General features: G+C 38.4%; 1 protein-coding gene across 2 annotated transcripts; it reads right to left on the reverse strand.

The window, feature by feature from the left end:
* Window position 1: 1 nt before the first annotated feature.
* On the reverse strand, window positions 2-26,451 carry NCBP3 (nuclear cap binding subunit 3). 2 transcript variants are annotated; one of them, XM_050929343.1, is made up of 13 exons: window positions 26,281-26,451; window positions 25,068-25,133; window positions 21,497-21,602; window positions 20,007-20,132; window positions 18,353-18,481; window positions 14,656-14,729; window positions 13,479-13,587; window positions 12,555-12,654; window positions 12,093-12,199; window positions 9,743-10,034; window positions 7,602-7,759; window positions 5,678-5,842; window positions 2-3,417 (listed from the first exon to the last, which is right to left on the reverse strand). In XM_050929343.1, the coding sequence occupies exons 1-13, from the start codon at window positions 26,434-26,436 to the stop codon at window positions 3,182-3,184; spliced, it is 1,824 nt and encodes a 607-aa protein (XP_050785300.1). In that variant the 5' UTR covers window positions 26,437-26,451; the 3' UTR covers window positions 2-3,181. The 2 variants fall into 2 exon arrangements, with proteins under 2 accessions (XP_050785300.1, XP_050785299.1); XM_050929342.1 differs by having other exon boundaries at window positions 18,338-18,481.
* Between the last annotated feature and the right edge of the window lie 105 nt (window positions 26,452-26,556).

Raw genomic sequence — 26,556 nt, forward strand, 5'->3', positions numbered from 1 at the left:
GTAATTTCTAGCAGTTTTTATTTGGAAGATCAAGCCAACAGACATCAGCAATATCTGCTTAAATAAAGGTATAAATATTTTCACATTATATTCTTTGCCTTGAATTGAAAAAATAAAATAAAAAAGGACCTTTGCTCTCTTCTTTCCCTTGTCTGGTATTGGATGCACTTACCTGAAATAAAATCTTGGTTTTAAAATCCTAAAGCCTGGTTCTGCCCATGGAGAATTGCGGCCTAAAATGCCATGTCAATTTATTTTGAAAAACAGAATGCAAGTCACCTGAATCACTCACTAAAAGAGGATTTTTTCTTTAATAAGAAATGATCTAAATAAAGTCTTAAGGTATTTCTATAACAGTTCACTTAAAATTGAGGAATGCTCATTTCCTTTCCTTGGCATAGGTTCCACGGCAAAACCAGAATATTCATTCCCAAATCTGAGAGAGTTTGAACAGAATTCGTTTATTCTAACGGAACAGACAGCTCAAATTTCTCACATTCACTATTTGAACATTTATCAACATTAATCACTTAAAGGTGTCCATTTTTTCTTTCCTTTTTTGGTTATGTGCTTTTTGCTTCATTATGTTGCAGAGAGACCTACAGGCTTTTTTTTTTTTCCAGCTTGCCTTTTATGTTACTAATTTAATTTGTCTTGCACAGAAGACACAATAATGACTTGAGAACTAGTGAAATGCCAACCAAACAAGAATGAAGAGCGTGCAAAAAACCAAGCAAAATGGGGGGGTGGGGGAAAGGAGGGAAGAAGGATTTTTAGTACATCTGCTTAATACTTTTTCCTATGTCTGTTGTTAACATCTGCTTAATTTGAGTAATTAACATTTTTGGGAAAGGATATCTTTGTTAAAAAGACTCACTACCCACTTTTAATTAAGGTGAGAGAAAACAATACACACCCCATCTGAGACAACGGATAGGGTCCTGTAGCCAAACCAGAGAAAACCAGACTGACACGTGATACTGTCAGATACCTTTCAAACCCTTTTTATACTTCATAAAGAAGCAAAAATGGGCACAATGTCAATTTTAGACGAATCCTTTGTATGGTCCCTTTAACAATACACTTACATTACACTCACAATTAGGGCTATGAGGACTCAGGCCTAAAGATTTTAAAGATATCGGACCCTCCGACTGTGAAATGTGTGAAAGGCATAGCCACTTCTTGGCTGAGAAGGAAGACACAGCAGCATGCCCATCGGCAACACTAAAAGCAAATTAAAGGCCCAGTTGCTCTGCCTAAGCAGAAACCTGCAAGGGTTCCAGAGCAGTGCAGCTTACATGATCAGGGGCCTACACAATCTCTACTTCCATAAAAAGTAAGTTGTGATATTTGAGTCAAACCAGCAATACAACCGAAGTAATTTACTGGCACAAACACAGCAGTTAAGGGAACTTTTATCAGGATGTTAATATAGATAAGGTGTCAAATGTATGGTTAGATATGGTTCTATTTTAAAGCTTTATAAAGGGAAATATATTAATGAAAATACACATCAAAATAACCCATGACAGTGATACTGCAGTCATTTACTCTTGTCATGAACAGTATTTTTAGGCAGCCTTGTTTACCAGACAATATTCAATTCAATTAAATATATAAAAAAGGGCGAACGTCACAAAAGCAAAGAAATAGTTAAGGCTAGAAGCCCAGTCAGTCCCCAGCTCACCCTGCTGTATTTAGTCACTGTAGCTTATCTTCAGTTTCATATACTGCTATTAGAACATAATATTCTTATACACACACTGACATAACGGAGGTTAACGGCAGATTCCTTGCTTTTGCAAAGCCCCAACCCTATTTCAATATAGTATGAAAAAATCAGAAAACAGAAGAAAAATATATGTTTAAAAGGAAGATGGGGAAGGGACACACTGACATTTTGCGCTAACAGAACCTAGGAATTAGATACAACGCGAACAGATTTGCAGGCTGTCAAATCTTGGCAGGTAATATTTTGCTATGTCATACACATTATTCCTTTTCCCCGAGTTGTGGGCAATCAAAATAAATGCCACAAATAATAAAAAACAAACCAGAAGACGGTTGCACATTCATTAACCTTTTTACCTACTAAGGAAGAGGACAAGGGTAAGAAAAGTGAAGTGAATGTAACTAGTCAACCATGTGCACATCCACATGTACTATACAGTTAGGACATTCAAAAATATTGACATGAAACACTGATCCTATATTTTCCTTTTCTCTTTCAATCATATTTATATATATATATATATGTGTGTGTAGTTCAACAGCACTTATGAAAACACCACTACAAGCTTTCACTGTAGCCAACAGAATTCTCACAAATATAAACATTATTTTAAGCTTTTAAATTGTTAAGATTTCTTCAAACATAATACAGCTATATTGAAATATTTTTGTAAAATTGTTTCAACATTTAAACTCCAAAAAAATTCATCTCAGGAATTTGCACAATTTTGTCAACAAATCCAACTCCGCAGTCTTGAACTTGTCAATCTTCACTTAAAGCAAAAAGTTATCACCAAAATGAATGAAGCAGAATCCTTTTTGAGACTAATATAGTGGTGCTGCTCTGATGTTATTTTGAAGTATTACCTACTAGGAGGTCTAGTTTAGATTTACATTCAGTATTTTGGAGGAGTGGGAGACAGCAATCCCTTTATAAGCTTTACCCTTGCTGGCTGCGCACCCAGGAAGCATCACTGTTATTACCCTATGAGGAGACTAAAGGTGCTGGTAACAGCTATAAGGGCAAGGCAATAGCAATTATTCTGAAGTTCCCTGTTCTTTGGATGAACTGTGTAAAACATTTTCTTAAAAGACTCCACGTTAAAAAGATTAAGAACAAAAAGTTCTACAAAATCCAGGAGTTCTGCTCCTTCTTTAAAGTTTGAAGCTTGGGGAAAAAATGTTTTGCAATAACTACTACAGGTTTGCTGTAATAAATGTATATGACAATGCCCTACACAACAGAGGGCCACACATACTGAAGACAAATGTGATTGCTTTAAATGTCAAGTGGTATACAGGTCTTTACTTCTGTGTAAACAGAATGGAGAGGCTCCTGGAACCTCAATCAGAGTCCTGCCACGCTTCCATAATGTTCAGCCTTTGGGCAATGGAAATCTTGCCGTGCTGCAGAGTTCAAATCCTGACGATCAGGGTCTAAAGAGCATCATGATTCAGTGTCTGACCCAGAACTACTCTCCCGGCTAATTTCAATTTGTAGAGATGGCAAGTTATCTAATCGGCTTTTCTTCTGGCGAGACTGTTCTTTTTCTTTTATAAGAGCACCCCATGCCCGCTGGAGCTCTGAATCGTCCTCCTCTGGAGATGTTACTGAGTTTTCTGATTTATCTGGAGTCTTTTCTTGTGTCTTAGGTGCTGATCCTAAGCGGGTCCATAAATTACCTAATTGGATTAAAAACAACATGTTTGAAAATCACAGTAATGGATAGTAATGAGAAGCACTGGAAAAACTGACATATATTCAAAAATATCTTCAATTTTAACCATTGAATGGCCTAAATTTTGAAGACTTCAACTATGCAACCTTAATGTTCTCAACATATTTTTAAATAGAATTTAATATATTTTGAAGTGCAGGTCTACTCTTAAAAGTAACTATGTAAAATGGTGCTTTTATTTAATTCTTCTACTGTATGTATCCAGAGCAATCCTTGCTTACAGCAGTGATAGTTAGGGCTCCATGTTTGTCACAAAGGTCGTGGAAGTCATGGATTCCCTGACTTCTGCAGCGGCCAGTGCGGCTGATCCTGGGGCGAGCTGCGAGAGTGGCCTTGCAGCCGGCCACTGCTCTGATGACCCCGGGGAGCTGGATCTGGGGACCACCCAAGCAGCAGCTGGTGCAGCTGGCCCCAGAGACTGCCTGAACAGCAGTTCCAGGGTGGCTGGAGCAGTGGCTGGCACCCCAGGGCTTCCTCCCATGTGGCAGCCAGATTGGCAGCTGGTGCTGCGGGCCCCCAGATTCCTCCCTCCAAGATTAAATCAGGGGTATTGGACAGGTCAGGGACTGTGATTTTTTGTTTCTTGCCCATGACTTGTCCATGACTTTTACTAAAAATATACGATTAAATCATAGCCTTAGTGATAGTACATTTTCACTACTTTTACTTCTGTTAGAACTGTAGAATCACATGTTTTTTAATAAGGCTTTGTCTACACTAGAAAGTGGAACCTTTTAACTATACCAGTATAGTTAAACTGGTACAACCCCACCCAATGTGGGCAGTTCTATCAGTATAAAGGTGCTTTGAACCGAGATATAACTTATTCTCCTTCCAGTATGGGACTAGCAACCCGTATAAGACCCCTTTATGTTGTGTCCATGCTAGGAGCTGATATATGTACATTGCTTAAAAAAAAACATAAATCATACCCCGTAACAACACAGTTATACTGATAGACCTGGTCCACACACAGATTTTGTAAGAGAGCAGGATTCAAATGCATCATCAAAAGAAGTTACAGTCTTCCCCCATACTTCCCTTACATCTGTGCAGCCTCTATGTGGTCTACAGACGCTTTATTACTGGGGATTTACAAGTATGAAAAAAGACAGTATGACTCTCAGGTTAAGTTTTCAGGGCTGTTACCAAGAAAAGCTTTCTTTTTGTAAACTGAGAAAATGTGACCTCGCCTCACTAAGAAAGTTACGGAACTGTATCAAATGATTTTCACAAAGTCTCTTCTGAAAGTAGAGCCACACTTTAAAAAGAATGACAATGATCACAAATAATTGTATTGCAATTCACAGTCAAAATGAGTAAAGGTTATGAACGTATATTAACACTTTGAAATGCAAATTCCTTGGTTGTTATAGTTTTTCACTTTTATTACCACATTATTACACCTCAAAGTTTGAGATATCTTTAACAACTGCTCTGTTCAGACAAGCTGAGCAAAAGAATAAAAAATAAAAATCAGGAAAAGTTCAACACTGAGGATAGAGAACAACATTCAGGGGAAAATCTGTCTTAAAAGTTCCTTTATTCTATATGTTGAGAGAAAAGTAGAAATTAAATGCAATAAATTATATAATAATTCAACCATCATTCTACGATATTCTTCAAGACCAGATTTGGAAGACATTTCAACCAAATTCTGCCCTCAAAAACGTGCACAAGTCCCATTATCTTTTATGGGAATTGCATACATCTCTCAGGGCAGAATTTGGCACTTGTGACTTCTAATAACCATTAATATAGTGCTTTACAACTTCAAAACATTCCACAAACATTCACTACTTGATTTCTAACTTCATTCACCAGAATATTATTCCTCCAGGTTTTCATTTGAAGTTCCTCTTGTTCCCTAGAATCAAAGCAGTAAAGTATCTTAAAGGGAATAAGCCAACATTTGTGATCTTCATTACAAAAACTGCTTTAGTTATTACAAGTTATTCACATGAGGATTTTGTAATAAAGCTCATGAGATGCAATCTCTATGCAAGATTATAAAGTCTAGAATTTTACCCACATGAATGGCAAAGCTTTAATGTTTAGGAATAATATTCTGTTTTAAGTTAATATCCTTTGGTTATTTTCTAGTCAAATGCCACTAACAGCATCTAGACATCATTGTCGTCTGCAGTTACAAGCTACATATGCACCCCTAAAGTAAAGTCACATTTTCTCTCTGTAAAACAAACCTGCTTTCTTCTCTCTGGTGTCAGAGTAAAGGCCTTTCACATCTTGTTTGGGTATCCCTAACCGGCTATGTACATCGGATACCGATTCTCGACGAGGGGTGGAGGTGCTACTTGGGGGCTTGACTTCCGGAGAGTGAGGTCTCTTTCCTAGTCTCTGCCGTACATCTGGAAATAACATGTGACAGTGTTTAAACTGAGTAATCACGTACTGCATTTACTTTAACTCTTCCAGCTGATCCCGTGTCCTTTATCCATTTACAAAAATTGGAATTAGAGAGGTGGATTTTGTGAAGTCTTTTAATTAAATCTTAACATAGCTCACTGTCTTTGAAATGCTCTGAATTCCTGTATTACAGTTTATCCAAGCTAGAATTATTTCTATGACAAATTTGTCACATGGCATCTTTGCAAGGCACCCCCTTTTGGGATGTTTACTCTTACGTGGCTGGGCTTTGTCCCAAAGATTAAAAAGTAACAACTTTTCTAAAGATTGCCAAAATCTATCTTTGTTTTGGATTCCATTTCTATTTTAGGAATATAAATACTAAAGGAAGAGAAAAGTGTGTCTGTCCAGTGTGAGGCAGTTTATATGAAAAGCATGACTCCTTCATTAATTACTTTTTAGAATACATGAAAAAATCCACTTTAAAATTACAGTATTGCTTCCTCTAATTTAGAGAACTAAAGTGAAAACCAGAGCAAAAGAATCTTATTGTAAAGATACTTAACCCATGACGTGAACCATGCCATACTGAAAACTGTAAGGGCTGGTCTACACTATCGCGCTAAATCGATCTAAGTTACACAACTTCAGTTACGTGAATAACGTAATGGAAGTCGACGTAGTTAGAGCCACTTACTGTGCTGGCTACATTGCGCTGTGTCGATGGGAGAGCGTCTCCCATCAACTTCCCTAACACTTCCTGGGAAGGTGGAGTACACAAATCGATGAGAGAGTTATTTCCCATCGATTTAGCGTGTCTTCACCAAACCCACTAAAATTGATACTCGCTGCATTGATTGCAGCAGTACTGACCAGCAAATGCAGATATGCCTTAAGATTTGGATCCCTGCTTCTGCACTAGGACTCAGACAAAAACATGGAAGCAAATGGAACAGGTATATATATATAAAGTTGTCAATCTGAAGGACATGAAAGTTTAGAGAAAGGCATTAAACAGCTGGATTATTTAGTAAACTTTATATAAAGAAAGTATTCCTTCCAAGTGACGAAGAGTAACCGTTTCTAGACATTACGCACATAAGAGGATAACGAGAGTTACACATGCTCAAGTTTAAAAAAAAAAATAATAAAAAGGACCAACCAACTAAAATTAAAACTCAAAACCTTCAAGTCATAAGCAAACAAAATATTCTGCACTTAAACAGGATCTTTCATTCAAGACATTCAAAGCGATTCATATTTGTTATTTGCGTCATGTTAGCCCCACAATGTACTTGGTAGTTTCACACAGAAATACAGAATCTCTGCCTTAGAGAGCCAGCAATGTAAAAAGAAAAAAAAAAAAAAAGTGGGGAGAACGGATATAAGCAAAGTAATTCAGGCAACAATAAATTCTTCATCTCCATCCAACTATTCATTTTTCCCTGTAGCAAGCCCCAGTTTTGTCCCTAATATTCATCAGATTAAAAAAAAGTAGGCAATATACATTTATCTCAACAAGCTCCTAATATATGAATACAAGCCACCTGCAATTTCACTAATATATGAACTGTCTAAGCCTGGTAACATAAGATTCTTTATATTCATTATGAGGTGTGAAAAGTTTGAGAGAATACTGAATTGCATATATGCAGAACCAACAGCTGAACATAATTCCTACAGGTTTATAAATTTCAGTACTGAATATAACCATTTTAAACAGCAAGTCATCCACTGTGTGTTACATTAGTTTTACATTACCCGATTTTGTAGTGCTGACTGGCTGACGCTGCCCTGTATTATTCTGACGTTTTTCCTCTAACAGTAGTCTTACATCTGCAACTTTTTCTGACGATCCTTTGCTGCCAATCCGGTTTTTGACATTACTGGATGCTACACTATCTGCTCTCATAGAGTTCCTAAATAAAGACATAATATATTTCTAATCAGCAAATAAATTCCCATGAATGAAGTTCAACAGAGTCCTCAGGAAGGCACCCTGCGCATAAACGCATTTTGGAAGTTAGTGATATCAGGATTTCCCTTATTAAGAAATGGGGAAGAACACACAAAATCTATCACTGTAAAAAAAACAAAACAAAAACAAAAACAAACTGCATTCATGAATCAGTCTTAGCTCTTCTTCAAGCATATTATCAATATGTTCAGAGCATCATATGCTGCATATCCTGCATCCAGGATTCCTTAGAAGCCTGTAACAAATAGGTAGCAAATGTTTTTCCAGTTTTAAACCAGGATATAAGCATATCTTGTCAAAACAACAACAGACAAAGTATCAATGCTTCTCGAAGTTTAGGCTCATCATCCTTTGTTACTCAAGACTATAAGCAAAGTGCTATGGGGCTGCTTGTAAACATCTTACCTGTCAGGAAGAGTGCAGATAAGGGATACATTTGTAGGCTATGATAGTACAGAGTTTGCAATCCTTTCGCTAAAGAGAAAATGTATTTTCTTTAAAGATATCTGCTACAGTCTCTAGTAATAAGTGCTATCAGCACTATTCTGACAGCATTCGGACCACTATGAGGTACTCTGAAAACTAAAAATAGTGATGTGAACAAGCTTAATCAGTATCTGTTTCAAACAGAAGTACACCAGGTTGATGTCAACACAGCAGTTCCACTGCACTCAAAGTAATTCAGAGTAAATGAACAGTTAGAGAACTACTAGACCGATTTAATTCACGTTCTAATGGTTCCATCATGTTCTATTATATTATTGAAGGGACCTGAAGATTTTTATTAGATTATTAATACTGAAAATATTAAAATCTACTTTTACTTTTTACCATTAAAAGGGTTGTTGTTGGTTTGTGGTTGGTGTCGGTTTTATGCACATTTCTCCTAGATTCAGCAATGAAAACACAGCAGTCAGTTCTATTTATTTTAATCAGGTTCTCATGCATTAACACAATGCTGCAATGTTAGATTACAATCATTGCAAGGGAATATTTAACAATTTTATATTTGGATTAAGGGTTAACTTGAGTGAGTTTTCTGTATTTCTTCTTTTAAATATCTTCCACTAAATCATGTCAGAGCTAAAGAGGGCATGCTGATGCTGCCACTTCATTTAAGTCATTACAGTTATGTCACTGAAATGACAAGTGATTGATCTTAATGAGGAGTCAAACTGGATAGGATTTCAAGGAGAGTTGTTACTCAGTGCTAACGATTTTCAGCATTAAATATACTACACATTGAGACGTCATGCTATAGTGGCTACTTTAGAAGGGTTCCGTATTATATCAAGTCAAAGCAGAATACCGCAATTGTTGTTAAGATCTTCACGTGTACTATTGAGTCACTTCTTTTGAAATACATGGTCTAACTGGAATGATCTTAATATACAAGATGTTAATATTGTTCATGGCACAGAAAATTAAGTGGCTACTGAACATGTTTTTGGACAACTCTTTTACATACACTATTTAATAAACACATATTTCATTGTTTTTTACATAATCAGTATATACTTTTAAAAAAAAGTACAGCCCCAGTCTTGCAGACACTTGTGCATATGAGTAAATTTAAACTTGAGAGTCCCACTGAATGCAACAGAATAACAGATATATAAAATTACTATGTACATATTTGCAGGATCAGGATCAAATGCCTGTACTACATGGGTTTTAACCATTAAAAGGTGACTCAAAATACTTAAGTTAACGAGTTGAGATCCTGAACAGTTATTGTATTTTTTTTAAATTTAAAACAGCAGTTCAGTTGATTTTGTCAATTCATATAAGTGATTACATTATTTTCTAGAGCTTTTAAGCTTCAATTTTTTTTTAACCAAATCGAAATTTAATTATAACATAATGCAAGAAACACTGTGACCGGGGTTTTTAAGCAATAAAACGCAAGAAATTAAATTTTTACCTAATAGTTTTCAATTGAGATTCCACCTCATCAGCATACATTGTCATTTTCATGCTCTTTTTGGGAGATGGAGTGGATATCATTTTCAGTTCAAGATCATAGTCCATTTCATCAGAATCAGATGCACTGGCACTCGATCGTCTTGCTGCACTGCGATCTCGAGACTGTTTGAAAGCTTGTAGTTCATCCCGGTACTCTACCACAACCCTGTCATCCTCATCCATATCCTCATCTTCCTCCTCCTCCTCCTCCTCTTCTTCCTCAATAGGCTCCTCAGGAACATTCACTAGGCCTGAAACACAACAATTAATTTTGAGAGATTGTAGCTTATCCTTTTCATAAATGTTTGCAGAGTTTTTGTAGTCATGTTGGTCCCAGAATACGAAACACAAGATGGGTCAGGTGATCTCTTTCACTGGACCAACTTTAAAGCCTGAAGAAGAGGTCTGTGGAGCTCAAAAGCTTGTCTCTTTCATCAGCAAAAGTTGGTTCAATAAAAGATATTACCTCACGTATCTTGTCTCTTTTTCATAAAGTTAATTAAACATCAAGATTTAGAAAAAATGGCAAGTAAATACAGGAAATATAAAACTGCCATGAAACATGCCATAATCTGTACCATTCACTGTCTTGGAAGGGAGGTTAAGTACTACAGCTGGATTTTTTGAAATGTCTGAATAACTGTATGAACAATTTTATGAAGCAATACTTGATAAAATAAAGATAATTAATTCTAATGCTTGTATAGTGCCTTAAGGTGATCACTGCTGGTGACAGAGAGAAAGATTTCTTCCTGATCCCATATTCAGCACTGCACAACAGAACAGGTGCATCATGTATTGCCAATGTTCTAAATCTATAATATATACTCAGAAGTAAAACAGTGTTTTAATCTTATGTCATATGCAACAGGAGGCAAACACTGCCCCATCAAGTAATACAGTGTTAATTATTACACACAGTTAAATGGATGATGGTGCAGTTTCAGCACCCTCTTCCAATCTTCATATGACTCAGTTCATATATAGGAATATATTCTAGAATGCACTTTGTATCAGTCTTTTTTTTACAAAGCAGTCAGCAGATATGCAGCCTCCTGTACAGTTTTTTCCTTAGCACTTAACATATTTCTTCCCATATTATCTCCCTAATACACACACCCATAAATCACGTGACCACTTTAAAGGCTAAAGTACTAATTACAAGCTCATTGATAGGGTTTTCTGGACTACATTCCCCTGGAATATATACCACCCAACTACTATATTTTTATCATGTATTGTAAGATAAGAGTTGAAATGGCAAATATGACAGTTTAAAGTGAAGTGTAAATAAACCATTAGATATTTTTGTCTCTTATGCTCCAGACTCCATTTCCCAAATCTCTGAAAAAAAACAATCAAGTAAAATGAAGTACCTACTGAATTATGCTAAGTGATTTGATGTTTTTTATCTGACCTGTTGCTTGCAAAACCATAGGACAAAATCTAAGTGCTGGGGGGAGGGTAAAGCATAGCTCTTTTTCACTTATCTGACATTGTTCTATTTATCAGATTAATTATGCACAATCTATGTCAAGCTGACAAACCCGAAGACAGTAACAATTATATTTTGGCAGGTGTTCCATTAATATTTCAATTACTGTTTTATTGAGAGAATGCTTTTATTTAATTAAAGGTATTATTTTAGAATTTACATTGTGTATACTGTTGCTTGGGTTATACTTTGCATTTGAATAGCACCTTTCACAAGAGGATCTTAAAAGGACTCTGCCACACTGATTTCTCACATCATCCTTGAGAAATTGTTATCAAGTAAAGGTTAAGAACAGTGTTTCAAGCACTGGACACACATCTGGGCTTGAGTCCTAACTCTGTCTCAGATTTCCTAAGTGATCTTGGACAACTGACTTCATTTCTGTGTCTCAGTTCCTCACCTGCAATGTGGGAATAATGTTGTCCAATCAGAGAGAGGTACTGTAAGAATGATTCATTCAGATACTATAAGCCATATAAAGTGGTCAGACAGATAGGGAAACAGGAAAAACTAGGTCATGTAACAAGTAAATCAGTGGCTAAGCAGGGCCAAAAACCCTAGTATCTTAACTCAATTCCATGTTTCAACTATTAGAAATGCCTCCACCCAAAACTAGCATGTGGTAACCACCATTTTCTCCTGGACTAAACTCTGCTTTGGTTAATTATTTAATGAGGCATAGTGGACAGAAAAGGCAGGCCTGAGAAGCACAAAGACCTATATTTTATTTCATTCCGCAGTTTCATAACAGCTGCAACACTTGTTTGAAGATGTAAAGCATTATATATATGTTCCCAGTACTGTCATTAATTACCTGAATGCCGGTGTTTATAAGGAGGTGTCAACCCAACATCATCCCCAATGAGTGTCCTTTTCTTTATCACATCACGATGGATTCGACGTGAATGATATCTTCGTTTCCTGGAATGTCAACAAAAGCGAACACATTTCTGCCACATAAAAGGCCAAAAGAAAGCGACCTAAATTCAGCCACAGAGTAACAGCTGCAATTTCCACTGACTTCAGTGGCAGTTGAACGCATTTACTCTATGGCTCTACTGTGGCCAGTACGAATCTCTCAACTATAAGCACTTGTTAATTTTGAATTCAAATTTTTATAAATGTAAAGTCAACAAATCAACTTTGCTAAAATACAAATCAATGCTTCCCACCCCCAAGTCTACAGAACTTTGAGGGATGACACTCACAAGTCAGATAGACCTGTAAGCATGGCTGGACACATGCAAGGTTCTACTCCCCTTTATCATGTACTCACCAAGAGTTGCTAAGAATTCCTTTCATGCCACCATAATTAGGGTTGCCATATTTCATGTAGTACTGACTTCTTCTTGCAGCTCCCAGCTCTTTTTTATCATCTGAAAATGTGTAATTAAGTTAAAGTAATACTTTTCCCCTAACCACACTGGAGCAAAAATAAAGAGTGCCCAGTCAAAGATATGAAGCATATATTGTAATAGGCAGTCTCAACTACTGTTTAGCTATAAAATATCCAATCTCCTTCATGTGAGTAAAAGATCCATGTACTTACTAGGAACAAAACGGATTACAATGCTTGCTGACAATTCCTCTGAAATAAAACTAACAGTAACAGACACTGGGTTCAACTAATTTCATTCCATGGAGATGAGAGTTTCTATTTATCACCTTCCTGTTGTATTATGTATCACTTTAAGAGCTGGAATATGGAGACTATCTGATTAGAGATGTCATTGTCAGAACTGTATGAAAAAGGACAGTCAAATTGGAAAAAAGTCAGGATTTGAGTTTGTTTACCTTAAATGCATTAATATTATCTACTGACATGACTGTAGCTGGTAACAGCTTCCACCAATATCACATAAAGAATTCCAACACCATGGCAAATGATTCTTGATGCACAGAAAAGGCAAAATTTGCCCTTATGCAGAGCCTATTTTGTGGGCTTCAGCGGGACTGAAGTGGCACATATATCTTTTACCAAATCTTTGCATTAGGCTGAATTTTACCCAGAATAAGTTTTACATATACGTTCTTCACACATTAAAAATACACACAAGTACTGTGCGATTTTAACATATAATGCTTGACAAGCAATCTAACACTTTAATAATGATTTTATTTGTAGCTGTGTTGTAAAGACATCATTTAGTCATCAGTCACCTTCAAACACTGTATAGTGCCCATGAAGTGAGTTAGTTACCTTTAGTAGCAAATCTCATGAACAGTTTGTTTCCTTTAGCCAGCCTGTTGGCTGGGCGTAGATCGTTACGCAGGAGAGAATCTTCTTCTACCTGGGAGAGCGCATCCAACTTTGGAAAGAAAATATGTTAGATACAAAAATAAAATGTTTTTCAGCACAGATTACATTCAACAGTAAAGCTAACAAATGATTACTAAGAAAGTATATTTTCATGTTAGGAGCTTTCCAGCAGATTTGTGAACTCAGATGTTTTGCATTTCTTTAACAGACTGATTTATTAAAGGAACATTGGCAGGTTAAAAGTAATTTTTTTTTTTTAAACAAAAAGATTTCCCTCCCTGTCTTATTAATACCCTAAGTTACTAAAACTAAGCTTTTTAAAATCTAATTTACTTTCCACTACTTCTGACTATCTACATTTCATTCAGCCTGGACAATGAAAGACAACTAGTCAATTTTATTTTGGCTCACAGTCAGTTTCTAGCCTGTTTATCAACTTGTCACACACTAGCACAATGCTGCAATGTCTGGACTGCAAAAAACACAAAGTGTTTGTTTAGAAAAGTTTCCCTTAAATTTGTTTTACACACACTGAAATTTGGGCCTACACTGACCTGACAGTATTCTATTAAGCAGCTCATCTTAAAATAAACAGCTTTTTAAAACTTTCTTTCATCTCTAGCAAAATTTCAGCTTGTTTCTTCGGAAAAGCAGCATTATTCTAGATGTGCTGTCCCTGCTGTTGTAAGAGTGAAACACTCCCCCGATGCATACCTTTACATACAGTTTGCCAAAACCAAATAGCTTGGCTCCTCTTCATCCTTCCTCCTAATTACTCCTTTTATCTCCTCCTTCCAGTCTTTTCCATTCCTGATTTCATACGGTTCTCACATGAGTGGAGCAGCTTCAGACTTCCCATATTCCAAATGCCCTCCCTCTCCTAAAAACTCACTTTCACAAAGCCATTCTAGGCTGATATCCTCACTGACAAAATCTCTGGACTTCTCCTTGCCTTCAATGTTTTCATAAGTACTAAATCTGATTTAGCATTTAATTTATGATACTACGCAATAATCCAGATTCTGTATAATATTTTTACATTAAGAGTAGAATATCAGAAGGACCTCACTGCCCAAAACTGAATCTCTCATGTTAACGTTTTTCTTTCTGTACTGACCTCAACATCACTTGGATTGTCATCCTCAACCTCTCCTTCCTCGGTCTCATCGTCCGAGCTTTCCTCCTGTTTGTCTAAGGAGAAACAAATTTTAGGACATTCTTCCTGATATTATGATGTTGCCAGCATTTGATTTTCCAGCATTTGCTTTTCAAATCCTTGTATTTTCTGAAATCAAACTGAGTAAGTTATCCATTGTTCTGGGTAGCCTGGAGAATAATTAAGATAGTAAACCTCTGCAAAAATTTTAAACAGGTGAGCATACATGATAACTAACTAATCCTAGAGCTTCCTTCATGCTGGTGCGCTCTACTAATGTAAGTGGCTGAAGCAGAAGTTTAACTGTCTGTTAATATAAGAAGACACACTGTGTTTCAGTTTATCAACCGCAGAGAGGTCACTGATGCCTTAATTTAGCTGCCACTTAAAAATATTTGAGTTAATGTTCAATAGTTAGAAAGTTACTGAGATAACCTCTGCAGCTCAAAAATTATGAGTGATTTCATTTCAAGAATCTAACATAAGTAGCTCTGGAAGCAAACGTTTAACCAGTAATACCAATCTATTGATTGTATACAGTGTGCATTGCTAGCTGATGGCAGATATTTTCAGTTTATTTTTGGGCTAAGAAAAAGATTTTGTTTATATTGTCAGCAGAATCTTGCTTCAATTATTTCTGAAAGATAACTTAATAGTCCTTTAACGGTGCCTCTGACTCAGATATCTCAAAGCACTTTACCAACACTGGCTAAGCCCCTCAGCACCCCTGTTTAGTAAGGGAATACAGATTCTCACCTAGCAACTAAATGCAGCAACTTTCAGAGTGGAATACAACAGCTGGTTACAGCACACAACAACTACACAAAAGTTATGGGCAGGAACGAAAGAATACTGAACCCAAATGAAACCATGGAGAATATTCAGACAGCAGAATGTAATTACTTCGGTGGAATTTGGCCAAGTTATCAGGGCTAGCATCCTGCCTCTTACAAAAAGGGCCACAGGATCTTTAATTACTGCAAGAGGTTTTTATTGACAAAATGTGCCTAGGTAACTCCAGAATTATTTTAGAAAAGGAATATATCTGAGCCAAAGCCTCCCTAATATTTTGGATTTATCCGATTCCTCAGACGGTAACTTACTTTATAAATTCTTCCCAACTGAAAAAGTCTGAACTTAGCCTAGTAGCCTGCTTTTCCAGGTGACCAGATGCAGAAATGTATGTGGGAGTTTAGGTCGATACATATTTTACTACTGTTGATATACGTGTCATAGTAATTATTTTGTACCCGACAGGATCAATGTGAAAATATATGTCCTCAGTTTAAATAAGGTCTTTCCCTAGTCTCCAGAAATAACACAAGATGTCTTTTAAGAATGTTACATTTTGTAGAATCTTGGTATTTGCCTGAAATCAAAGGTTAGGTTGTGTTTTAAAACCGCACAAAAAAGTTTTCAGTACAAAGAAATAAGACATAGTATAGAGGAGGCTGGTAAAATAGTATAAAAAGCACCTAAGTCTTCCTCACAATACCTATTTTTGCATAGACTTAGTTTTCCTAAGGCAAAACGGGGGTTGTTAGAAAGCCCCTGAGTTGCAGTGGAAAGCTGCAAGGAGAAATCTGCTATGAAGGCATCTGGAAACATAACAGAGGTGTGAAAACAGACCACATCTGATGGCTTCTGCTAGTGCATAACGTACAGAAAGTGGAGATCGGTAATCTGGATTTTGTTCATGCAACTCATACTGAAGCATAATTTACAGTTTCAGTTGAAACAAATGTTTTTATGAATTGCATTGTCACTATTGGTTGATAATTTGCAATTCAATATCTTGGTTTGAACCACATCACAGGAAGTTAACACATCACCTAGCAGCAAAACAGTTGGATGTAGTCAAAGTAATAAAAGCCACAAATTCCTGTCTGTGGAAGTATAATGGGGTAATAATTAGGGGGATGTTGTCAGCAATTAGATTCCAGGTTTATCACAATTTGAAGGTGTACCTTAGCTGCTTCAATTTATACAACTTACCTTGCAGTATGCTCTGTTTGGAAAAAGAGACGATGGACACTGTGACAGAGTGGAATATGTCCGAGTCAAATTATAAACTTTATCTTGTTCTATGTGTAGAAATGTTGGACACTGTGACTGCACAAGCCTGGACATGCACAAAGACTCCTTAAAGGACTAACACTAAGAGCCATCAAGACTGCAATCTGGGGTCAACAACTTTGGTTGTCCTTCAACTACTGGCCCATCCCCATGGAACAATGGGTTTTCTACACGGGGTGCTGCAGTGAGGAAGGGGCAAACACGACTGAGGGGTTGCTAGCGTTTCAATCTGAGCACATGGCTCAGAGGAGCAGTGCTGGCTTTAGGAACTGCGGGGCCCAATTCGAATACCCAGTGGTGGTCCGGGTTTTAGGTGGCACTTCGGCAGCGGATGGTCCTTCACTCGCTCCGAGTCTTCCACGGCACTGAAGGACCCCCTGCCGCCGAAGACCCGGACCGCCGCGGGATGAGTAAAAAAAATTAAAAAGGCGCCTAAGGCGTGGGGCCCTCTTAGGCATGGGCCCCGATTCCGGGGAATCGGCCTAAAGCCAGCCCTGCAGAGGAGAAACCCTATTTAAGGGCAGGGTTCTGCTCTGAGCAGAGCGGAGGGAGTGACCACTGCCTACATACAGGGACTTGCAAAGGAGGTGGAAGGGAAGGAGAGGGGGAAGAGACTCTGTCCAGCTTAAAATACTGATAAAACCTTGGACTCACACAATGGATGAGCTCATACTAGGTCTAAGGACTTTTGTTTTAAAAGATCTGTAACTCGAATGCTTTAAGGTCACTATGGTTAACCAATTCCTATGTTACTTGCTTTCCTGCCACGCTGTCCCCAACGGGGTAAAGCTACAAGCCTAGAGTGCTCACAGCCCAGGTGGAGCCCTGGGGAGTGCATGTGATTGGGGGACTCAAGCGGTCACAGACTCTGATTTCAAAGTCCTGGAGAGCGGCATCCCACATCCCAAGGAAGGGCATTAGACAAGAAGTCAGAGCTTGGGAATGTGCCCTAGGGTCTCAAAGCTAGAAACAGTGGCTAGACTCTAGCCAGACACAATTGATTTGGAAGCACATGGGACCCAGCAATTGGGTCCATTCGCAATAGATTTGTAAACATACAGTGGGGTATTGGGTCAGGTTTTAACAGGGTCAAATTCAGAGATAATATAAATAGTGATGGAAGTTACACATTGGTAAATCAATGTCATTTGCAGAAAGGATGGTGTAGTAACAAGGAAAAGCAACCAACAGGAGGGTTTAAGATGATAAAGCACCTTATTACACCCACTTGGTTCTCATTGTTACAACCCCACCCTTCCACCCACTCAGCTTGTGAGTTAAAAAGACTGTGTAAACTTGCCCCACTACTTAACACACCTCTGAATTTGTCCTTATGTTTAGAATGTTCAGTACAGATCATATTACTGATTTTGGTATCTCTCCAACCCACCTTTTAGGAAGCAGCTCCTTCAAAAGGTTTCCAAGATGAAAGCCTTTTTTTAAAGTGGCAGAATACCATTACCTGAAACTACATGACAGAACCTCCTTCAGTAATTCAAATTATGCAGCACCCAAGCCAAGAAAATATATTTTAAAGAATGCGGAGTTTTAACTGCATGACCTATACCTTCTGTGCATCTACCTTTCTTGTTTTTTTCAGTTGCTTTCTCCTCGTTGTTTTCTCTGTTTTTGAGTTTATCCTGATCAGGCATAGAGCTCATATTTATAAGAGCTCGTGTTGCTGTCACTTCATCAAGCCAGACTACATTACCTAAAACAAAAAAACCACACAAAAATAGTTCTAGTTAGCTAAAATTTTCCACACAGGCTCTTACGATTATATCCTTTATCTAGAAGACAAATTACTAGTATAAAACTTCAGTCACATAATAAGTATATAAAGTTATATGTACCAACAGGAAGGGAGATTATCAGATGTGTTTCATAAAGGGAAAACAAATCCTTTAGCATGTTTGATCAGCAGGAGACAACTCTTATCACACAGGACAACACAGGCCATACACCATATTATTTTCTGATCAAAACTTAAAAAAAAACGCTGGAATGATTAAGGTCTACATAAATAATAGGGACTCATTTATTTGTGACAATAACTAGAAGACCCACTCAAGATTACTGCACCTTCTGAATATGCTAGTGACCAACCATGATTAAATCAAGGATACTGGCTCATAAAATGATCCGTTCATTTATTTTTAAGAGTGTTGTTTAGTTTCACTGTGCAAAACTCTTGACGCTATTCTAGGAAGTATGACTGAAGTATATTTTGTAAAATAATTAAGTTTAAATAACAAGAGACTTCATTGCAGAACTTGCTGAGAGGAAAGGAGAGACTGTTAAGGGGTTTTTGTACAGATTATCAAATTTGTAGATTAGTGATGCAAGGATTAGCAATGTTCATGTGCACTGAAGAAAATACAATGTATATTTGGTACTTATAAGAAAAATCCCTGTAAGAAGAGAGAGAATTAAAATTATATGCAGTAGAACTGATTATGTCAGGCTGATGATAACTGTGTTAGACATGTGACAATGTAAGAGGGGAAAAAGAAGATTTGAGAGTTGCTTCTTAAAAATCAGCATTAAGCAAAAGTCCTTTTATTGAGAAGCATTCAGCCCAGATACAGCCACAAGCGTTAAATGCTGTTCTGCTGTTTAATGATTCTGGAAAAACCAGAGCAATAAATTTTATCTTGTTTTATATTAAGATGCTTGAATAGATAAGATTCACTGTAGGGGAAAACACCCATATTCTAAATGTAAACGCAGGCTGAAGATGGAAAAGCTACATATAAACCAAATACCTAAGTGCCCATCAATCTTTGAATTTTTAAAGTCTACGCCTTTTCTTTGTTTCTCTCTCTGAAGAACAAGAACAAGGTGTCTCGGACCTTTAAAAATGCTACAATTCTGTTGCACCAATTTAAGACGCACTGCTGCAGCTTGTCATTTTCACCAGAGTTAGCATCTTTCACAACATTCTATACTGCAGCAGGGTGTTGCCAACCTAACCTGGTAGAGCTGCGGTAAGTTATTGGTTAGTGAGAAAAAGTAACTATATATTGCTTTTGATATTCACAGTTCTTCACTAACTAGTTCTTTCAAACACCCCTTTGAGGTAGTAAGTTTACAGAAGCAGAAGTTAAAGCGCAGAAGGGTCAGGGACTTGCCCAAAAGCTACAAAGGAAATCAGTGGCAGAACTAGTAATAGAATCCAAGAGCTCTGGAATACAGAAAATATTGAGAACTATAGGCTAAAGACTTAGTTTACTTACACGATGTGTCATCTAACCACTCAATATGAGCAGGAGGATACTCTTTAAAATAGGCAAAGATGTCCTGGGTACTCATCTCATCTACCCCGCAAACGTGGACTGTATCCAGCCTCACTTTAGGGATTGCTGTAAACAAGAAACAAAACCACTGCTCATTTTTACAAAATGAGTTTATGTATTAGAAACACGTTGAATTAAAAACCAAAATCATTTTTAAAAAGTGGAGAATAGTTTATTAAAGTCAGGTACATCCTATACCAACTTAAATGCATGATCTTCTAATCTAATGGCCTGGAACTTAACTTATAATTTCACAATGTTTTGACCTTTCTAGTTGAAAATAAAAATAGGATACTTATCAATCCAAAATCATCAGAAATATTAGAATGTATTGCTATAGAATTCTACTGCCAATCACCGATTATAATTTGATTTTAAAGACAGCATGCATGTTGTTATTAACTTTTCAATAAGAATGTAAAATCTTCAGCTTATTTTAAAGGTACATGATCAAATAAAAACACAAATCATGCCATTCTGAAAGTATTTTTTACCTAGTATTGTTACAAGCAGTAGTAAGGTTATCCATAACAGATAATTAATATTATGTTCCTCTGTTTTCAATGTCTTCACCATGTATTTCACAACCATCTGTACAGTCAGTTTCAAGTTTCCTCTGTATAATCAATGGCCTAGGTCTTGATCCTGCAAATGGATCTGCACAGAAGGACCGTTAGGACCTAGGTCCTGCAACTGCATCCACATGGGTGGACCTGTATGACCACATTGAGCTTCACTAACTTCAACAGGATAACATGCACGTGGATCCACCTGCACTAATGAAGTTGCATAACTGGGACTTTAGTTTCTTTTCTGTATGTTCTTTACACAGCAACAATGAGAAATACTTTAAATAATACGGGAAAACGTGGTTGCAAAACCAGAAAGACTGGCAAGGGATTCAGAGGCAGGTGCTGAATGGTTTTCAGACTACTTTTAACCCTTTAAAAAAAATAAAGACTTTTAAAAACTTTATAACATCGCTTTTATTAAATACTGAACAGACAACCTACTGGAGCCTTGTAACCGTGTGTATGTGCGCCAACAGCTTCTGCTGTGTCAACTGACAGAAAAGCATTGGACAGCCAGTCTACACGCAGCAGTGGATATTGCTGCCATGTCATTAAACAATGCTGTCTGGCCCAAATGGTTCTGTTTCTTCTAATTGTCATCATCCTCCCACAACAATTTTAACTGTATTTATTTTTTAGATTGTCTTCAAGTATTTTTTTAAATGGGAAAGTGAACAGAAAAAAAGGGAAGTGAAAAATACAAGATATTACTCCTAGTGATGCTCTCTTTTTCACTCTTTTTCACGCACACCTAGAAAGGACTGAGGAAGTATGGCCATCAAGCCAGGAAACAGGAAGGAAACAATCTAGAGATTCTGCCTTTCATTCAGTTTGCTAAGCTCATGGTACATTCCCTACCTTTCTTCATCATATCTCGTTCCAATGCCACATTCCTTTGGGCAAGGTTCACTTCAGCTCGAAAATGAAAGCGCTTCGCTCTTTGCTCCTTTTTCTCAATTGCTTCCTGCAGGAAACAAGGTCCAATGGAAAAGTAAATTGATGCTGTGTTCCAAACAAGTTTCATAGTAATACCAGACATTTAATAAAACACAAGTGGCCAGAAATTAATCATTACAAAGTTTCTATTACTTTTCATTAGGCCTGGCTGAGTCAACAAAAAAAGAAAATTATGTTAAAAGGAACAAAATTAAAAACTCTTTCACAGCTTGACTAAGAGTCAAATAATTATTGTCTTGTGACCAAACAGCATGATGGGAATCATGATGTGTTGTCCGTCACTGACTCTGTATGACCTTGGACAAGTGCTTAACCTTTCGGATAACCAAATTTACTGATCCTTAAAATGAGTATATATCAAAGGCAAAATTCAGCAAACCTTTACTTGAAACAAATGTTTCCTCTACCAGGCAGACTAATCTTTTATTTTGAGACTGCTGGCTTGTTTACGTGGAGGAAAAGAGAAAAACATGTTGAGAAGATACAGATCACGCAGTTTCCAGACAGTTAAAAAATATTATTTGGAGACCTGTGGCCCTTGGGAATATCCCTTTGTCTGCCCTGTGGCCTTTGGGAATATCCCTTTGTGTTTGCACTTCATCAGGACTAACTGGAATGCTGACTATAGAAATCTTGCTGGGATTGGTAATCCAAGCTATTTCCAGGGAGCCCATCAACAGATTCTCTAAAACCAGTGACACAAAAGATGTTATGCAAGCCCTCAACAGCGACGGTAATTTTCTTTCTTGTGACTGATTAAGAATACCTCAGTCTAAAAAACTAATGAGTGTTTTAAAAATCTTTCAATCAACTAAAATGAAACTTGTCTCATAAAAATATCCTTAAGCGAGAACTGCCCTCAGATATAACTACAAGATAAATTTGACTTTTTAATCATAGTTTTATTAGATTTCCCAACCAACTCATTTTCATTATTCAGCACTGTACATCTTTACCCTTAATTATGAATTCCATTTTAAAGCTGTTATTAAGGAATGTAACAAAGGAGGGAGATTTTCTCTCTGACACTATAACTTTAATTGCTTCCTGAACTACAAGTCTCTGACATACAGAAGCTATATATTTGTAGCCAAGAATGCTGATTTTCAATCTCTTACACCAGCTTCATTTGTGCTCTTGGGCAAGTTCTCTGGCTGAGCTTTCGCTAGGCAAAATGGGAATAAAACTTATGCATCGTCTCTCACAGTGCTGCTGTGAAGATTCATATTTTATCATAATCTGAAAATGTAAAATCCTAATAATACCACAGAACACTTAACACAGAACATGGAACAGTGCATTTTCTTTTCCATTTTTAGATACAACTTACAGTGATCTGTCATACAGTGATGCCAATTATTTAAAAATTGCAGTGTGTGTCAGGGAGACCAGCTGCAAGTTTAAGCTTCCAAAGAACCACAAAATGATCAAACCTTGTTTTGAAGCGACTGTTAATTTATGTACTTCAAGCCCAGTATGTGGAAACACACAATGATGCCCTTTGAAGACTCAAGACAATGGAACTAGATTTTCCTGCCAAACACTTGTTTTTCCTTGTCTGTCACTCACATAATAAGAAAAATTCAGCTGACCTGACTCAAAGGGCTTTGCTTTGCACTATGGAGTTGCATCACTGCAATTCCAAGAGAGTCTCCTTGTTTTCTGGCAAATGCACTGAGCTTTTAGAAACAGTATTACAAATTCCTGGCGGGGTATGAAAACTTTGTCTACAAATAAATCTTTCACTATAGAATCATAGAAAGAGATGGTTGGCTCAGCATTTTCATAGAGCTTGTTTATTTTATACATTTTGTGACTTACAAATTGCTGCCTCTAATATTTTACATGAGACAGACATCACAGCAGGAGAAAAAATTTCACCAACCTAACATCAAAACAAGAGCTCTTCCAGCTATAAAAGAGTGTCTAAACCTATAGGAGAACACTTCAACCTCCCTGGCCACACTATAGCAGACCTTAAGGTGGCCATCCTGCAGCAAAAAAAACTTCAGGACCAGACTTCAAAGAGAAACTGCTGAGCTTCAGTTCATCTGCAAATTTGACACCATCAGCTCAGGATTAAACAAAGACTGTGAATGGCTTGCCAATTACAAAACCAGTTTCTCCTCCCTTGGTTTTCACACTTCAACTGCTAGAAGAGGGCCTCATCCTCCCTGATTGAACTAACCTCATTATCTCTAGCTTGTCTGCATATATATACCTGCCCCTGGAAATTTCCACTACATGCATCTGATGAAGTGGGTATTCACCCACAAAAGCTCATGCTCCAAAACGTCTGTTAGTCTATAAGGTGCCACAGGATTCTTTGCTGCTTTTACAGATCCAGACTAACACGGCTACCCCTCTGATACTGTCTAAACTCAGTAATACTCAGACCTTAGTGGTTCAGGAGCCAAATTAGCAATCAGCATTGCCCAAAAGAGCTACAGTAGTATGAATTCATTGTTTCATATACTATAATACTATATATATATACATACATATACATATACATATACACACACATACACACACACACACCCACCCACCCCTCTACCCCAATATAATGTGACCTGATATAACACAAATTCAGATATAACGCAGTAAAGCAGCACTCCGGGGGGGGACAGAGCTGCACGCTCCGGCGTATCAAAGCAAGTTTGATATAACACAGTTTCACCTATAACACGGTAAGATTTTTTTGGCTCCTGAGGACAGTGTTATATTGGGGTAGAGGTGTATATATATAAAATCCTCACAGCAAAATGACTGATTAAGTATTATTATTTTATCAACTACAATTGGTTAATAACATTGTAAAAGCATCCTGACTGGTTAATAATTAAGGCTCAGATTTTGTCACAGATATGTTTAGTAAAAATCACAGACAGGTCATGTGCAATAAACAAATATTCACGGAAGCCCGTGACCTGTCCATGATTTTTACTAAAACAAGCCTTGACAAAATGGGGAGGGAGGAGGGTCCAGCACCCACAGTGCTGGGGGGGAGGAGGGTGGTGGTCCCCCTGCTCTCCCCCACAAGGGTTGAGCTGCTGCAGGGTTCCCCCTGTCCTTCCCCGCTGGCCGGGCAGCTGCAGGGGGGTTCCTGCCTCCCATGGGAAGTGGGAGTTCTAGGGGACCCCACAGGGAGCTCCAGGGTCCTCTGTTAGGCTACGGGGCTACCTGCTGACAGCAGTCCAGCCCCGGGGCAGAAAATATCACGGAGGTCTCTGGAAGTCACAGATTCCATGACTTCCATGAACTCCATGACATAATTGTAGCCCTATTAATAATTAAATCACACAGGGTTTTAATATCAAAACACCCGCAGGAGACACATTTAAGAGCCAATCATTGGTCTAAGTGTACCGAAAATGACCATTTATCTGAATTTCCTGAAGACCAGCTAACAATGCTTCCTATCCAACAACAGTAATACAAAACTTTAAAAAGACCCACAGCACAACATTACCTTGGAGGTGACATCTATTCCTGTGATGAAACTTCCAGCTTTGTTTTCATACCTTCTACTAGTATCCTGAAACAAAGCAGAACTGTGATGAAGGCTAAACGCAACAAACCAGTTAGACTGATAAAATCTCACCTGGTAATCAGCTCTAAAATAAATCCATTCCTTTCTACTCTCTCCTAACTCTATGTGCCAGTACATTCTTGACCAGATGTGGACGACACTCACTCAGTGGAATTACATACAGACAGAATGGATCAAAACAAATGCAGCTTCCCTTGGCATAAGTAATTTTTAGCAGTAGTTAAAAATCTAGTACATCCACTGTCACAGGGGAAAATATATTCTGCCACAGCAGCAAGTGGAGGAGATAACCAAACAGCATTACCAACGCTAACGTCCATGGTTTCAGGTATAACTGTCTTCCAATTGAAAAATTTGTGTGTTTAACATAATCATATTATTTTAAGATATCAGGCTCTCTAAGAGTTACAACTTACCAGCATTAGGTTATCAAGCAACCTTTTAGCACAAGATAACATTAAACTCAACTTTCATATTAAAAAAGTAACTTTCAAGCCTCTTGGCTGTCACTGATTCTAGTCCCAGTTCCCAAAATATCCCAGTTGGAATCACTGCCTTTGTTTTGTTAAATTATGTCATAAAAATTAAGAGTGACACGTAGGGAGAAAAACGGGGTTTTTCACTGTCATCAGTTAGTTCTGCAGAGTTTACCTGATTGCACTAAATCACGTAGACTCTATGCCAATAATGCAATTTCTTCTCCACCCTCCAGCTAAATGGCCATTTCCCGTCTCATTCTAGCTTTGAGACCTCGGCATTTCCCTGGGCTCCCCCTCCCCGACCCCTCCATCGACTCGACCTGTTCAGTCTGACAAGCCGCCCCGTCCTCACTAGGATTCTACCTCGTGTTAGCTCGCTCGAGTTACTCCCTAGCGCAGAGTAGATCACATTTGGATCTTTATGGTCCCTAGCCTCAGAGATGGGGGGGCTGCTGTGCTCCCCCACCCGCCGCCCCCACCTCACGCCACACGGGCCCCCTCCCGGAGAGGGGCTGCTGCACCTTCACCGCCTCGCCCCATGTCCCCCGGGGACTCAGCCCCCCCCCCCGCCAGCTTCCCGCCTCCACTATCTGCCCCTCCCCCCGCCGCCTTCCGCGCCCTCCGGCTCCCCCGGGCCGGGCCCCGCACCGCACCGGGAGCAGCTCCCGCAGCGAGCGCCGCACGGGGACGGTCTCCAGCTCGCCCTCCTCCACCTCCATGGGCTCGGGCTCGGGGCCGCGGGGCGGCTCCTCCTCCTCCGCCGCCGCCTCCGCCTTCACCGAGATCCGCAGGCCCCGCACGGCCGCCATCGCACCGCCAGGCCCGCGCGCCCGCCCGACGCAACCAGCGAGAGGGGCCCGCCGGATGGACTGAGCGCCGCACCACCTCCGAGCCGGCCTCCACGAGCACAGAGACGGGGTGGCGGATAG

Source organism: Gopherus flavomarginatus, chromosome 19 (assembly GCF_025201925.1).
Source record: "Gopherus flavomarginatus isolate rGopFla2 chromosome 19, rGopFla2.mat.asm, whole genome shotgun sequence".
NCBI lineage: Eukaryota > Metazoa > Chordata > Testudines > Testudinidae > Gopherus > Gopherus flavomarginatus.